The 15,886-nt window shown below is 39.7% G+C and overlaps 1 protein-coding gene across 1 annotated transcript; it reads right to left on the bottom strand.

Moving 5' to 3' along the window:
* Positions 1-763: 763 nt before the first annotated feature.
* On the bottom strand, positions 764-15,708 carry rnf168 (ring finger protein 168). The gene is made up of 7 exons (XM_051679775.1): positions 15,644-15,708; positions 14,415-14,823; positions 14,075-14,145; positions 10,453-10,623; positions 3,786-3,880; positions 3,581-3,656; positions 764-1,825 (listed from the first exon to the last, which is right to left on the bottom strand). The coding sequence occupies exons 2-7, from the start codon at positions 14,749-14,751 to the stop codon at positions 1,127-1,129; spliced, it is 1,449 nt and encodes a 482-aa protein (XP_051535735.1). The 5' UTR covers positions 14,752-14,823; positions 15,644-15,708; the 3' UTR covers positions 764-1,126.
* Positions 15,709-15,886: the final 178 nt, after the last annotated feature.

Raw genomic sequence — 15,886 nt, 5'->3', positions numbered from 1 at the left:
CATTTGTTTGAGAATCGGACTATGTTGGTCGAGCTGTATATTTTGCACAACAGATTCAAAAGAACCGATTCCAGGAATCGGACTGCACTGGTTGCGCTGTAGATTCCAAAGAACCGGATCATAACAGTCCTTTGCTCGAGATTCAAACTATAAGGGTCACACTATTGATTCAATAGAACCGGCTGATAAGAGTCATTAGTCCAGGAGTTGGATTACACTGGTCACGCTGTATGTTTCAAGGTGTAGATTCAAAAGAACCAGCTCATAAAGAGTCATTCATCCCGGAATCGGATTACACTGGTCGCACTGAATGTTCTGTGCTGTAGATTAATAAGGTCCTGTTCATAAGAGTCATTTGTCTGGGAATTGGACTACACTAGTTGCGCAGTAGATTCAAAAGAACCGGTTCATAAGATTCATTGGTTCAGAACTCATTATACAATGGTCGCTGTGTATGTTTCACACTGCTGATTTAGTAGCGGTGTTGCTGAATGGTAGAGCAGGAAACACTGACAAGAGTATTTTAGTATGGTGATCTGTCCACATTGTCCACCAGATTGTATGTTCGAGAACCTTAAAGGAACCAAAAATCCACTAGGTTCCGATATTTTTTTTTCAAATGGAACGGATTATTGGTTTTCAACCCTAGTGGTAATCAGCATACAACAGCATGCCACAGACGCTGTGAATAGAACAAAACTTATTTGAAACCCAACACAACATGCTTGTTTTCTGCTTGTCAAATAACCACAAAATACAAAGGCAAATTTTCCTTAAACTGATGTTTCCTTTAATTCAAACAAGTGAAAAATGCCTGCAAATGCTTACCAAAAAAAAAATAAATAATAATAATAATCTTCTTTTGCAGCATTCACATCATTGAAAACTCTAAACTAGTCATGACTATTTAAACGCTCTGTGTTGTAATTACTACAGTATGACCATCCTAAATATACAATTCAGAAAGGCACTGAAGGGGTCTTAGCAACATTTGGGCTGAAACTGATGAAGATAACAGAACAACTAAACAATGTCCTTTAGTAGCAGCGCTGCCTCTTACAACATATGTTGTAATTTCTACTCCATGGGGGGCTTAAAAAACAGTTCAAGGCAGCAGAGCATTACTTCAATTGCCCAAGTTGGGGAACATCTCGGTCAGGGTGGTCTGCTTAATCCCTTTCTTTAGGGGAGTGGCTGGGACCGTTGTTGTTGAAGACATGGGACTTTTCCCAGGCGTCTTTTCCACTAGCTGGGCGCTCTTTTCAGACAGTCTCTTTCCAGTTTTCTCCCTCTCCTCCTTCCATCCCGTGCTGTTCCTTGCAGTGGACCGTGTTGTACTACCATTCCCTGTCTTGTTTTCCTCTTCTGGCTTTGCACTTGTGGAAACCGGAGTGTTTTTTTTCCGGAGTTGATAGCTGTCTGCCGAACCCTTCCTGCGGTCCACACTGTAATCGCGGTTCAACTCTTTCTGAAGTTGCATCGCCATCCGTCGGTCCTCCTCCTCTTGCTGCAAACGACTCCGCAAGGTTTCCTCATACCACGCCATCTCAGATAGAAAAGGGCTGTCGGGTAAATCCAATTCACACTGTGGAGCAGCACATGGCCTCTTGAGTAGATCTGTTTCACTTTCAAGCTCTATCTCAGAGCTCTTCCGTTTAGATGAGATGTTGTTAGGACTGTTAAACGTGAACATCTGTACTGAGCAGCTGGGATTAGAGTTGGAGGTTGATGGTTTTCCGTAGTAGTCCAGGGCTGGCAAGGTTAGTTCAACTCTGTCTTCTACAGATTGTGACATGAGGGTTTTTGGGGGGTTCAGAATGTTTTCCTGTTAAAAGCCAAAGATCAAATATCAAACTACATTTATAACCATTTTAGAAATGTTTATAACTACTACCACCGCAACCTAAAAAGAGTCAAGAATGTCTTTCAAATTTAACATCTTAAAATTAGTGACATTTTAAATCACATATACAGTGCATCCGGAAAGTATTCACAGCGCTTAACTTTTTCCACATTTTGTTATGTTACAGCCTTATTCCAAAATGGATTAAATTCATTATTTTCCTCAAAATTCTACAAACAATACCCCATAATGACAATGTGAAAGGAGTTTGTTTGAAATCTTTGCAAATTTATAAAAAAAACACAAAAAAAACACACACGTACATAAGTACAGTCTTTGCTCAATACTTTGTTGAAGCACCTTTGGCACCAATTACAGCCTCAAGTTTTTTTTTTGAGTATGATGCTACAAGCTTGGCACACCTTTTTTTGGGCAGTTTCTCCCATTCTTCTTTGCAGGATCTCTCAAGCTCCATCAGGTTGAATGGGGAGCGTCGGTGCACAGCCATTTTGAGATCCCTCCAGAGATGTTCAATCGGGTTCAAGTCTGGGCTCTGGCTGGGCCACTCAAGGACATTCACAGAGTTGTCCCGGAGCCACTCCTTTGTTATCTTGGTGGTGTGCTTAGGGTTGTTGTCCTGTTGGAAAATGAACCTTCGCCCCAGTCTGAGGTCCAGAGCGCTCTGGAGCAGGTTTTCATCAAGGATATCTCTGTACATCTTTCCCTCGGTCCTGAATAGTCTCCCAGTTCCTGCCACTGAAAAACATCCCCACAGCATGATGCTGCCAGCACCATGCTTCACTGTAGGGATGGTATTGGCCAGGTGATGAGCGGTGCCTGGTTTCCTCCAGACATGACGCTTGCCATTCAGGCCAATCAATCATTCAATCTTTGTTTCTCATGGTCTGAGAGTCCTTCAGGTGCCTTTTGGCAAACTCCAGGCGGGCTGTCATGTGCCTTTTACTGAGGAGTGGCTTCCGTCTGGCCACTCTACCATACAGGCCTGATTGGTGGAGTGCTGCAGAGATGGTTGTTGTTCTGGAAGGTTTTCCTCTCTCCACAGAGAAATGCTGGAGCTCTGACTATGGCCCTTCTCCCCCGATCGCTCAATTTGGCCAGGCGGCCAGCTCTAGGAAGAGTCCTGGTGGTTCCAAACTTCTTCCATTTACAGATGATGGAGGCCACTGTGCTCATTGGGACCTTCAATGGTGCAGAAATTTTTCTGTACCCTTCCCCAGATCTGTGCCTGGATACAATCCTGTCTCAGAGGTCTACAGACAATTCCTTGGACTTCATGTCTTGGTTTGTGCTCTGACATGCACTGTTAACTGTGGGACCTTATATAGACAGGTGTGTGCATTTCCAAATCATGTCCAATCAACTGAATTTACCACAGGTGGACTCCAATCAAGTTGTAGAAACATCTCAAGGATGATCAGTGGAAACAGGATGCACCTGAGCTCAATTTTGACTGTCATGGCAAAGGCTGTGAATACTTATTTACGTGTGATTTTTTTCGTTTTTTTATTTTTAATAAATTTGCAAAGATTTCAAACAAACTTCTTTCACGTTGTCATTATGGGGTATTGTTTGTAGAATTTTGAGGAAAATAATGAATTTAATCCATTTTGTAATAAGGCTGTAACATAACAAAATGTGGAAAAAGTGAAGCGCTGTGAATACTTTCTGGATGCACTGTACACACACACACACTGTACAGACAGTATATAAAATCACCTTATTAGCCATCAGAGAGGAGTCTGGGCTGCTCTCAGAACAGCTGGGCTGTTTATAAGCCACTGGGCACAGAAATCTGAGAAATAAGAGAATGTAGACACACTTAAAACAACACTATGTTCTTTAAAACCATTAAACAATAGCCAGGTTTAAAAAGACGAGTCATAATACTGATATAGCAGGCCATACAACAGTAGATACGTACTTTTCAATATCCCCTGCATGTGGTTTCTTTTTCTTAGCTGGGGTTGCATCAATAGGTTTGATGTGCGAAGGTGATTCAGAGATTGGTCCTGAATTCTGCACAAACAACAAAAAGCATTACATTACAGTAAGAGTTTGCTGGCATTGATATTGAAGGAACACAAAACTGCAGCAGTGTGAATAAAGGCTTTCTGTTTCTTCAAAATATAAGACTTTCTAAACATCAAGGTCTTTATTGTTTCTTCAACTTTGGGCAATTGTATTTCCCAGGGTTTGTTTTTATTAAAACACAGATAAGTTTTTATTTATATATATATATATACTTAAATGTTTCAGATCATCAAACAAGTTTAAATATTAGTCAAAGATAACACAAGTAAACACAAAATACAGTTTTTAAATGAAGGTTGTTATTATTAAGGGAAAACAAAATCCAAACCTACATGGCCCTGTGTGAAAAAGTGTTTGCCCCACCTGTTAAAACACAACTTAACTGTGGTTTATCACACCTGAGTTCAATTTCTCTAGCCACACCCAGGCCTGATTACTGCCACACCTGTTCTCAATCAAGAAATCACTTAAATAGGACCTGCCTGACAAAGTGAAGTAGACCAAAAGATCTTCAAAAGCTAGACATCATGCCGACTCCAGAGAACCACAGTGAGAGCCATTATCCACAAATGGCGAAAACATGGAACAGTGGTGAACCTTCCCAGGAGTGGCCGGCCGACCAAAATTACCCCAAGAGCGCAGTGACGACTCATCCAAGAGGTCACAAAAGACCCCACAACAACATCCAAAGAACTGCAGGCCTCACTTGCCTCAGTTAAGGTCAGTGTTCATGACTCCACCATAAGAAAGAGACTGGGCAAAAATGGCCTGCATGGCAGAGTTCCAAGACAAAAACCACTGCTGAGCAAAAAGAACATTAAGGCTCGTCTCATTTTTGTCAGAAAACATCTTGGGGAAAATACTCTGTGGACTGACGAGACAAAAGTTGAACTTTTTGGAAGGTGTGTGTCCCATTACATCTGGCATAAAAGTAACACCGCATTTCAGAAAAAGAACATCATACCAACAGTAAAATATGGTGGTGGTAGTGTGATGGTCTGGGGCTGTTTTGCTGCTTCAGGACCTGGAAGACTTGCTGTGATAAATGGAATCATGAATTCTGCTGTCTACCAAAAAATCCTGAAGGAGAATGTCCGGCCATCTGTTCGTGACCTCAAGCTGAAGCGAACTTGGGTTCTGCAGCAGGACAATGATCCAAAACACACCAGCAAGTCCACCTCTGAATGGCTGAAGAAAAACAAAATGAAGACTTTGGAGTGGCCTAGTCAAAGTCCTGACCTGAATCCTATTGAGATGCTGTGGCATGACCTTAAAAAGGCAGTTCATGCTCAAACCCTCCAATGTGGCTGAATTACAACAATTCTGCAAAGATGAGTGGGCCATAATTCCTCCACAGCGCTGTAAAAGACTCACTGCATGTTATCGCAAATGCTTGATTGCAGTTGTTGCTGCTAAGGGTGGCCCAACCAGTTATTAGGTTTAGGGGGCAATCACTTTTTCACACAGGGCCATGTAGGTTTGGATTTTGTTTTCCCTTAATAACAACAACCTTCATTTAAAAACTGCATTTTGTGTTTACTTGTGTTATCTTTGACTAATATTTAAACTTGTTTGATGATCTGAAACATTTAAGTGTGACAAACATGCAAAAAAATAAGAAATCAGGAAGGGGCTAAACACTTTTTCACACCACTGTGTGTGTGTATATATATATATATATATATATATATATATATATATGTGTGTGTGTGTGTGTGAATGAAGGTCTCATTAAAACTGAATTAGAAACTTGCCTTTTAATAATTGTTTTTTCTGTTTCAGCCTTGTCCCAGAACAAGACCTTTAATATTAAATTACGAAAATTCATTATAAAAATACAACTGTGTTTAAAATAAGTGTTTAAAACTATGATAATTTAAACAAAGAGTAAAATAAACAATTTCAACACATAGTGTAAAATTATTTCTATTAATTATTCAAAAATTATGATTGACCCATAGTTGTGCCATCATTTCTACCACAACAAACAACTTTGCCCCTAATATTATTATTTTTTTCTCTCCAAAACCTAAACACAAAAACGTCAGTGAAGACATATGGGGGGAAAAAAAGAAAAAAAAAAAAGTTTCCATTGGCCATTTTCCCAAATTACGCAAAAAGTCATCTATAAATATAATTTGTGTATATTTAGGATACATAAAATGTTGGCTATGAAATTAGCCTTACCAAGACAAAGAAATTGGCCATTTTATTTCAAAACCTTGTATGCTGTTCATACTGGGCTAACACTATACTGTTCCAAGACAAAATTGTACTGGAACATTAAGTGTCACCCGATTTTTCCAAAACATGTAACAGTACATTTATTAACACATTTTGCGTTACAACTCTCAACTAACTTCTTTCATAGTTACTAGGTACATAGGTACTTCATGGTCTTTAGACCTAATTTACCATTAATTACACCATTCATTTTTTTAAATACATTTTTTTTTTGTTACCTTCACTTCAATAAAATCTAAGTTGAATGATTATGAAATGACTGTAATGTGTAATGCATTAGGGGTATGTGCTGTCATCTGCTGGAAAAAACATGACAATTTAATGGAAATAACAAGTATAACCTATTGGTAGCCTTAAAGTTCCCCTTATTGTTCCGCCTTTAGCTTTGATTAAGGCGCGCATTCGTCGTGGCATTGTTTTGACAAACTTATGCAATGTCACAACATTTATTTCCTTCCAGAGTAGCATTAATTTTTGGCCGAGATCTTGTGTTGATGACGGGAGATTCGAACCACTCCCTAAAGTCTTCTCAAGCACATCCCAAAGACTTTCAATGGGGTTATGGTCAGGACTCTGTGGTGGCCAATTCATGTGTGAAAATGATTCCTCATGCTCCCTGAAGCACTGTTTCCCAATTTGAGCCCGATGAATCTAGGCATTGTCGTCCTGGAATATGCCCGTGCCGTCAGGGAAGAAAAAATCCATTGATGGGATAACCTGGACATTCAGTACGTTCAGATAGTCAGCTGACATTTTATTGCCACATAATGTTGCTGAGCCTAGACCTGACCAATTGAAGCAACCCCAGATCATAACACTGCCTCCAGAGGCTTGTACAGTGGGCACTATGCATGATGGGTGCATCGCTTCATGCACTTCCCTTCTTACCCTGACACACCCATCGCTTTGGAATAGGGTAAATCTGGACTCATCAGACCACATTACCTTTTTTCATAGCTCCACATCCAATCTTTATGCTCCCTAGCAAACTGAAGTCGTTTTTTCCAATTAGCCTCACTAACAAGTGGCTTTCTTGTGGCCACACTGTTTAGTCCCAATCCTGTAAGTTCTCGTCGCACTGTGTGTTTGGAAATGCTCTTAATTTCACTATTAAACACAGCCGTGAGTTCTACTGTCAATTTTTTACGATGTGACTTCAAGCGTTTTAGTGTTCCCCAATCACGATCATTCACTACCACATTTCTTCCACGAAGCTGACTGTTCACTACTATCCTTCCATTGTTTAATAATGCGTTGAACCATCTTAACCCAATTCCAGTGATTTCAGCAATCTCCTTAGTTGTTTTCTTTGCTTGATGCAGGCCAATATTTTGACCTTTCTGAAACACAGTTACATATTTTCCACGAACACGGGATACGTCTTCCGACATGGTTGTTTAAGAAATGAGAAGCTACACACTGCATCAGTTAGGGTTAAAATAATTGTTTCCGGCTGAAACATATTAATCACTGCAATAATGATCCAATAATAGGCTCTTAAGTATCTGCTTATTTAAATCCAAACCCCAACTTCTTTTTTTTTTTTTTTTGGCCAGGCAGTGTATTTAGGCATTCTAAAAGACTCTCTTTTTTTTTTGTCAAAGTTTAGCTATTTTTGAAACTACCTGCTCTGAATATTCAGTATTTGCAATAATGCCACATGTAGTGCTAAATGTACAGTCAAACCTGACCATGTTGTTATAAAGAGAAGACTTAGAAAAAGTATTTTGTTATTTATAATTTTTTTTGCAAACATCATTCAAAAACATCAATCGCGAGCGGGGTCTGACTTGGGGTGGCAAAGCTCATTTTTAAGGTGGCAGCTGCCACCCCGTGCCACTCTTCTGGCCCCACCCCTGCGAAAAAGCTATTTTCGGTTTTCTGCTGAAAGAGAAAAAAGCAGAAAATCTTTTTTTTTTGTCTGGAGCCCTGATATCTGCAGCAATAAACACTCCTATGGCATTCGTTATCGCTTCAGCTCTGTCTGAGCTTGCACCGAGAGGTTGCTTGAATGCCGTGGTAAGACTAACTTGCACAGGCTGTTTATGCTATGCTCTCTCCCATAAGCTCAAGAGACACATGTCGCGGAGGGCCTGGGTAGCTCAGCGAGTAAAGACGCTGACTACTACCTCTGGAGTCGCGAGTTCGAATCCAGGAAGTGCTGAGTGACTCCAGCCAGGTCTCCTAAGCAAACAAATTGGCCCGGTTGCTAGGGAGGGTAGTCAAGTTGGGTTAACCTCCTCATGGTGGAGCGCGTGGCGAGTTGTGTGTGGATGCCGCGGAGAATAGTGTGAAGCCTCCACATGCGCTATGTCTCCATGGTAACGTGCTCAAAAAGCCACATGATAAGATGCACGGGTTGACGGTCTCAGACGTGGAGGCAACTGAGATTCGTCCTCCGGCACCCGGATTGAGGCAAGTCACTACGCCACCACGAGGACTTAGAGCGCATTGGGAATTGGGCATTCCAAATTGGGGAGAAAAAGGGGAGAAAAAAAAAGAGAGACATGTCGCTGCAAATGATTCATCATGTCAGATGTGCTTACTGAGACATATACCCGACTTCAGTGAACTTCGTCCTGTTCACTACTCGTTGCCCAGTATTACTGTAGTTTACTGCGAAACCATAATGCTCCCAAACAACAGATTTTAGAGATGGGAGTGGTTCTTCAATCTCTGGCTTATTTAAGTCTGACATATTTATATTTTGTTTAGTTCCATCACAGTTGGGAAAAATAGCGAGCTAGTTAGTATAAACTTCACATGCATTTATCTGATCTGCAGTTTCTACTGTACTGAGCGGCGCTCTGTTTTGTTAAGTTTTGGTTTCGTGCTGCTCCACAATCTTTTTTTCATTTTAGTTTTACATGGTTTATGTTGTTCATTATATGTTGTTTTAATATTGGTTTCACACATGCTAATACATGTAATCATTTGTGTGACTGCGTGTACCGTACCAAAGGCCGTGTATCCGTTTGGTTCACCGCAGATACATGTACCGTTGCAGCCCTAATTTCACATCTATACATCAGCAATATTTAATTAATTACATAATTATTTGTCATGAGAGGGCATGGTCTAGGTGGTGCTTTTGTCTAGAAATTTAGAAGCATCGACAACAAATGTATTTACATGGTGTAGAAATACGAAGGGATTTGCATGTTTTGCCCAGTGATGCAAATAGAGCTCTAGGCCCTCCATCAATAACAGACACAAATATGTTTGAGTTAAACTTATTTTAGTATTTCTTAACATTAACATATTTCTTATGGGAGTTTCTAGAATTGTGGACAGATGCCATTAAACAAATGGACTGTTTCAAAAAATTATAAACGGCATCCATGTGTAGTAACAGACCAGACCAATTATATTTGTGAATCAACGACACAGAAAACTGTCTCAAAAGTTATCGCAAAAGTGCATTCATTTACAGTTTTGAAGCAGAGTACAAAATCGATTTGTGATTCTAAAACTAACTGTTAGGCACTAACGCAATGTGTTCGGCATTTATGTGCAGATTACTTTGTGAATATGAAATTAGGTGTATTTGTGCATTTTGATGCATCTGATGGACAAAACCTTTTCTAAAGACAGTGACATCTGGAATACTATATGACACACAGAGTGATAATGTAAGTAATTAAAAAGTGTTCTTTAGGAGTTGGTTAGATATGCAATGTAAAGTTGAGAAAACATGCAAGCATACCCTACAAGTGCTTCTTAAGATGCGTTGTGGAATTGTTTGCAGTGGACAGGATATCGAGTTGTGGAGGCAGAGTTTACATTGCACAGTTATGTTTTTGCCCAGTGTTTTTCTAAAAGTGAAATGATTTTTGTAAATCCAGTGGTCAAATGCTGAGCAAGACCGCTTCATCTTTAGTGTAATTATAGCCACCTGGTTAGCCACACAATCCTCTCCCTCACTCCCGAAAACACTCGAAGACTGAACGTATATCAGCGGTAAGCAGATTCAGAATGAAAATTCAAAGGCTAAAAAAAAGAACTACGGGGGTCAGTAAATTACAAACATTTTACTACCGTTGCCTGATTAAGAGCCTATGTAATCATGTAATCCATAAAATATGAACTGTAATCTGAGAATGAGTATTTTAAAATGTAATTGAATCTAATTACAAGTACTTCATTTTTGTAATCTAGTCCTTTTTTCAGATTACATGTTATGTTACTACCAAGCACTGATCATTCAGCTTTCTCATCTAAATGTAATGCTGTTTAGCGTTTAGTTCACAGATCTTTGAATTTGCCACCTATAAACAATGCCAGAATATGTCATCTCTGATGTGTGACCTCACCAGCTCTTGGCTGAGCAGTCTGGCAAGTCTCTCATCACCCTCTAGCTGTTGCTCTTCCTGTCTTTTCCTCTCTTCCATCAGGCGCTCCTCCTCCTCAGCTAGGAGGCGCTGGATGTACTCCGCACTGGCTCTCCTCTCTGCTTCCTCCAGAGCTCTCTTCTCCTCCACCAGCTGTTCAATACAAGCAAAGTGTAATAATTGCTTTTGCTAGGGGTGGGCAATGTGAACAAAATCTTATATCACATATATAAAATTACTTGTATATTATATATATATATATATATATATATATATATATATACACACATGTATTTTTATATGTATACGTATCACAGTAAGGGTATATATTTATTTATTTGCAGGAAACTGTTTAAATGTTTTAATTATTACATAAACCATATAATAATATTTATTTTTGCTAGTCGGGGTACATTTTTTATTTCATACCTTTTTCTCCCAATTTGAAATGCTCAATTCCCACTACTTAGTAGGTCCTTGTGGTGGCGTGGTTACTCACCTCAATCCGAGTGGCAGAGGACAAGTCTCAGTTGCCTCCGCATCTGAGACAGTCAATCCATGCATCTTATCACGTGGCTCGCTGTGCATGACGCCGTGGAGACTCACAGCACGGGAGGCTCATGCTACTCTCCGCGATCCACACACAACTTACCACATGCCCCATTGAGAACGAGAACCCCTAACTGCAACCACAAGGAGGTTACCCCATGTGACTCTAGCCTCACTAGCAACCGGGCCAATTTGGTTGCTTAGGAGACCTGGCTGGAGTCACTTAGCACAGCCTGGATTGGAACTCACGATTCCAGGGGTGGTAGTCAGCGTCAATACTCGCTCAGCTACCCAGGCCCCCGTAGGAATATGGAATTCTTACTGCATTTACTGCTCTCAGTAGTCTTTCACCAAATAATGACAAACATTTCATATTTTACCAGAACAGATTATTGCAAATGGTGTGTTTAATCATTACAAAAAAAAAAAAAAAACTCAACATTTGCTCAATATCATATCAACTGCCATCCAGTAATGACTATTCTAGGTTTAAGTCAGACATAAAACAACTGAGTGAATTGCAGTTCATTAAGTTTTAGATTCACTAAAAAGAATAAGCTGATAAAGTCATTAGTTCGTGAGGATGCCCTTTATGTTTTGTGCTGTAGATTCAAGAGAACCAAGTCATAAAGGCATTTGCACACCAAAGGCGACGTGATTATTGGAGGCGAAAACATGACGAATGGCCCTTTCACATAGAAAGTGATGCGAATGATCGCCGTTAACACAAGTAGGGATGTGCGAGACCAGTCGACTAAACGGTACTGATGCTGCTAGTCGACACAGGAATTACTAGTTGGTCAATATTTTTCCCCATCAAAATGTTGAACTGTTTTTACACATTTACGTTTGGCTTTATATTTATATATATATATATATATATATATATATATATATATATATATATATATATATATTATTTTATTTTTTTTTTTCTACAATACAATATTTTTTTTTACAAAGGCTGAGCTTAAATTACTGTCATGTTAATGTTACATTTATATTTCTATTATATATCTATACAATAAATATAATTAATAATACAATTAGTAAAAAAAGAGGATATCTGGAGCAGATGTATACAAAGTTTCATTTCATTTCCTCTCTCACTCGAGGCACATGCAGGAAAATGTCCTCTCGCAAGACGAGCAAACTCAAAGTAGCTATGAAATCACTTTGGTGGTGGTACGGGAAGCGGATTTCCGAAACGTTGGCTTGCAATTTGCTATTGAAGTTTTCACATTCGCGTCTTCTTTAAATCTGTGCGTGCTTTCAAGTTATTTTCCCACAGAGCGGGCTTTTTCAAGTGCAGGATAATCGCATACAGTGCATCCGGAAAGTATTCACAGCGCATCACTTTTTCCACATTTTGTTATGTTACAGCCTTATTCCAAAATGGATTAAATTCATTATTTTCCTCAAAATTCTACAAACAATACCCCATTATGACAACGTGAAAGAAGTTTGTTTGAAATCTTTGCAAATTTATAAAAAATGAAAAAAAATAAATAAATAAAAATCACATGTACATAAGTATTCACAGCCTTTGCTCAATACTTTGTTGAAGCACCTTTGGCACCAATTACAGCCTCAAGTCTTTTTGAGTATGATGCTACAAGCTTGGCACACCTATTTTTGGGCAGTTTCTCCCGTTCTTCTTTGCAGGATCTCTCAAGCTCCATCAGGTTGGATGGGGAGCGTCGGTGCACAGCCATTTTCAGATCTCTCCAGAGATGTTAAATCGGGTTCAAGTCTGGGCTCTGGCTGGGCCACTCAAGGACATTCACAGAGTTGTCCCGGAGCCACTCCTTTGTTATCTTGGCGGTGTGCTTAGGGTCGTTGTCCTGTTGGAAGATGAACCTTCGCCCCAGTCTGAGGTCCAGAGCGCTCTGGAGCAGGTTTTCATCATGGATGTCTCTGTACATTGCTGCATTCATCTTTCCCTCGATCCTGACTAGTCTCCCAGTTCCTGCCGCTGAAAAACATCCCCACAGCATGATGCTGCCACCACCATGCTTCACTGTAGGGATGGTATTGGCCAGGTGATGAGCAGTGCCTGGTTTCCTCCAGACATGACGCTTGCCATTCAGGCCAAAGAGTTCAATCTTTGTTTCTCATGGTCTGAGAGTCCTTCAGGTGCCTTTTGGCAAACTCCAGGAAGGCTGTCATGTGCCTTTTACTGAGGAGTGGCTTTTGTCTGGCCACTCTACCATACAGGCCTGATTGTTGGAGTGCTGCAGAGATGGTTGTTCTTCTGGAAGGTTCTCCTCTCTCCACAGAGAAACGCTGGAGCTCTGTCAGAGTGACCATCGGGTTCTTGGTCACCTCCCTGACTAAGGCCCTTCTCCCCCGATCACTCAGTTTGGCCAGGCGGCCAGCTCTAGGAAGAGTCCTGGTGGTTCCAAACTTCTTCCATTTACGGATGATGGAGGCCACTGTGCTCATTGGGACCTTCAATGCTGCAGAAATTTTTTGTACCCTTCCCCAGATCTGTGCCTTGATACAATCCTGTCTCGGAGGTCTACAGACAATTCCTTGGACTTCATGGCTTGGTTTGTGCTCTGACATGCACTGTTAACTGTGGGACCTTATATAAACAGGTGTGTGCCTTTCCAAATCATGTCCAATCAACTGAATTTACCACAGGTGGACTCCAATCAAGTTGCAGAAACATCTCAAGGATGATCAGTGGAAACAGGATGCACCTGAGCTCAATTTTGAGTGTCATGGCAAAGGCTGTGAATACTTATGTACATGTGATTTTTTTCGTTTTTTATTTTTAATAAATTTGCAAAGATTTCAAACAAACTTCTTTCACGTTGTCATTATGGGGTATTGTTTGTAGAATTTTGAGGAAAATAATGAATTTAATCCATTTTGGAATAAGGCTGTAACATAACAAAATGTGGAAAAAGTGAAGCGCTGTGAATACTTTCCGGATGCACTGTATGTATATATAGATGCCTTTATATTTTAAGAAGGGAGTCCGATGTAAGGAGATCATCATATTTGGTGTTCAAATATGCATATACTGCATTAGACAATGCTGAATCACCTTACTGATCTGATCCTCATACTCTCTCCTCAGCTCTCCTGGCTGACTCACGCGAGGTCTTGGAATCATCACTGGAAGAGGGAAAACTGAGTGCATGAGCAATCACAATCGATACGATAAAGATGTATTCACATGAAATATTTGTTACTCATACTGATGCAATCACACTCCATATAATTTCCAGCTACTATTGCAAATAAAAAAAAATCTCATTTTCTAATATTAGATCTAACACAACCCAATCATGCAAAATAATTGACATTTTGAAGCATCTAATGCCAGCATTGACTTTTCTACTGTGCTGTCAAGAGGTTAATTGTTGAGACACAATGTTACTCACTGCCAGCATCATCTTCATCTTCTATCCCCTGTAATCTCCGCTCGCACTGGGTGGGAAAAGCATCCTGAATTCGTCTCCACAACTCCATATTCACCAACGTTTTGTTCCGGCTGTTGAGTCTTGCCCAAGTGGACACTCGTTTCCGGCAAAGCGGACAGCACATGTTGGACTTGTCAACGGTCTCCAAGAAGCAGGTTTTGCAAAACGTGTGTGTGCATGGCAAACTGACCGGCTCCAGGAATATGTCCAGACACACGGGGCACAAGCAATCTGACCGTGTAAGACCCCCAGAGCTTTCTTCAACAGGACCTGTGTCCACTTCAGACACAGGTGGCATTCTGCTGCCTGTCCCTCTCTCAATGACTGATGTTCTTCTGTCTCAAGTTCAAGAGCTGCATATGACAATCAGCTAAGGGACAGTACAACAATAACAAAGAAATTCAGGGGACCCTCAAAGATTGATTTTCAATTACACATTGCCAACAGAAATACATTAGATCTAGAGTCTTCATAGAGAAAATATATAAACAACATCCAGAATATTCTTGAAGACATTTCTAACTATTTGAATGAACTAATGATATGATTAAGCTGGACATAGTGTAATAATGTTGGTTAATGTTCCTAATGACAGTTAACAAAGTCTTATATAAGAAAAATCTACTTTTTGGGAGGTCCCTGGGTTGTCTAAGTGTCCCAGCGTCTTAAACTTTGAATGATTAATTAATGACATATTAAATCGAGTATGATTTACACGTAGGCTACTGGTTATTTGATAAACAAACCGCTAGCACACTTGTTGTCATACATGAGTAGTATTGCAAACCTCAAATCGTGCACACAAAATAGTAAACTGGCTATTACGATAAAGAAAGAAAGAAAATGTATTAAACCACCCAAAAGACAATATTTAACCATTTAACCAAAATGTTGTTTTCAGTACAGAGAGTTTGGTTTTGCCATGATTTCTTTTTAGTAGCTACTACCATAAAAATATATATAATGTCAGAATCGATACAAATGAACAAAAGTGCATTTATATTCTTATATAACTTCTTATTCTAAATGCACATCTGCACAACTAGCCACCTTTCAGCAAAGATATTGCTTATTGAGGGGTAAATGAAAGCTACACGTTACTCTTAAAAAATGTAACGTCTCAACATTTACAATTGTATTAATATGTGTGTCAAAATGCAAATAAAACTGTTAAAAATCCAGTTACTTACTAGGCCCCAAAATCCCGGGATTTTTTTGCGCCCTGTTTCTCACACGTGAAGCCATAAGAGCCAATGACAGAATAGCCTTTCAAAATAAAAGTCCCACAGTTTGGCAGTAGCTGCAGCTTATTTTTTATTTTAATTTGTTTTTATTTGTATTATTTTTAACTCATGATTCCATTTCTACAAAGAAATAAAGTAGTCATTATCTGATTTTTTTATAACCATTTTATCTGGTAACTAACTTAATAC

Source organism: Myxocyprinus asiaticus, chromosome 39, assembly GCF_019703515.2.
Source record: "Myxocyprinus asiaticus isolate MX2 ecotype Aquarium Trade chromosome 39, UBuf_Myxa_2, whole genome shotgun sequence".
NCBI lineage: Eukaryota > Metazoa > Chordata > Actinopteri > Cypriniformes > Catostomidae > Myxocyprinus > Myxocyprinus asiaticus.
This window is presented reverse-complemented; position numbering and strand designations above follow the sequence as displayed.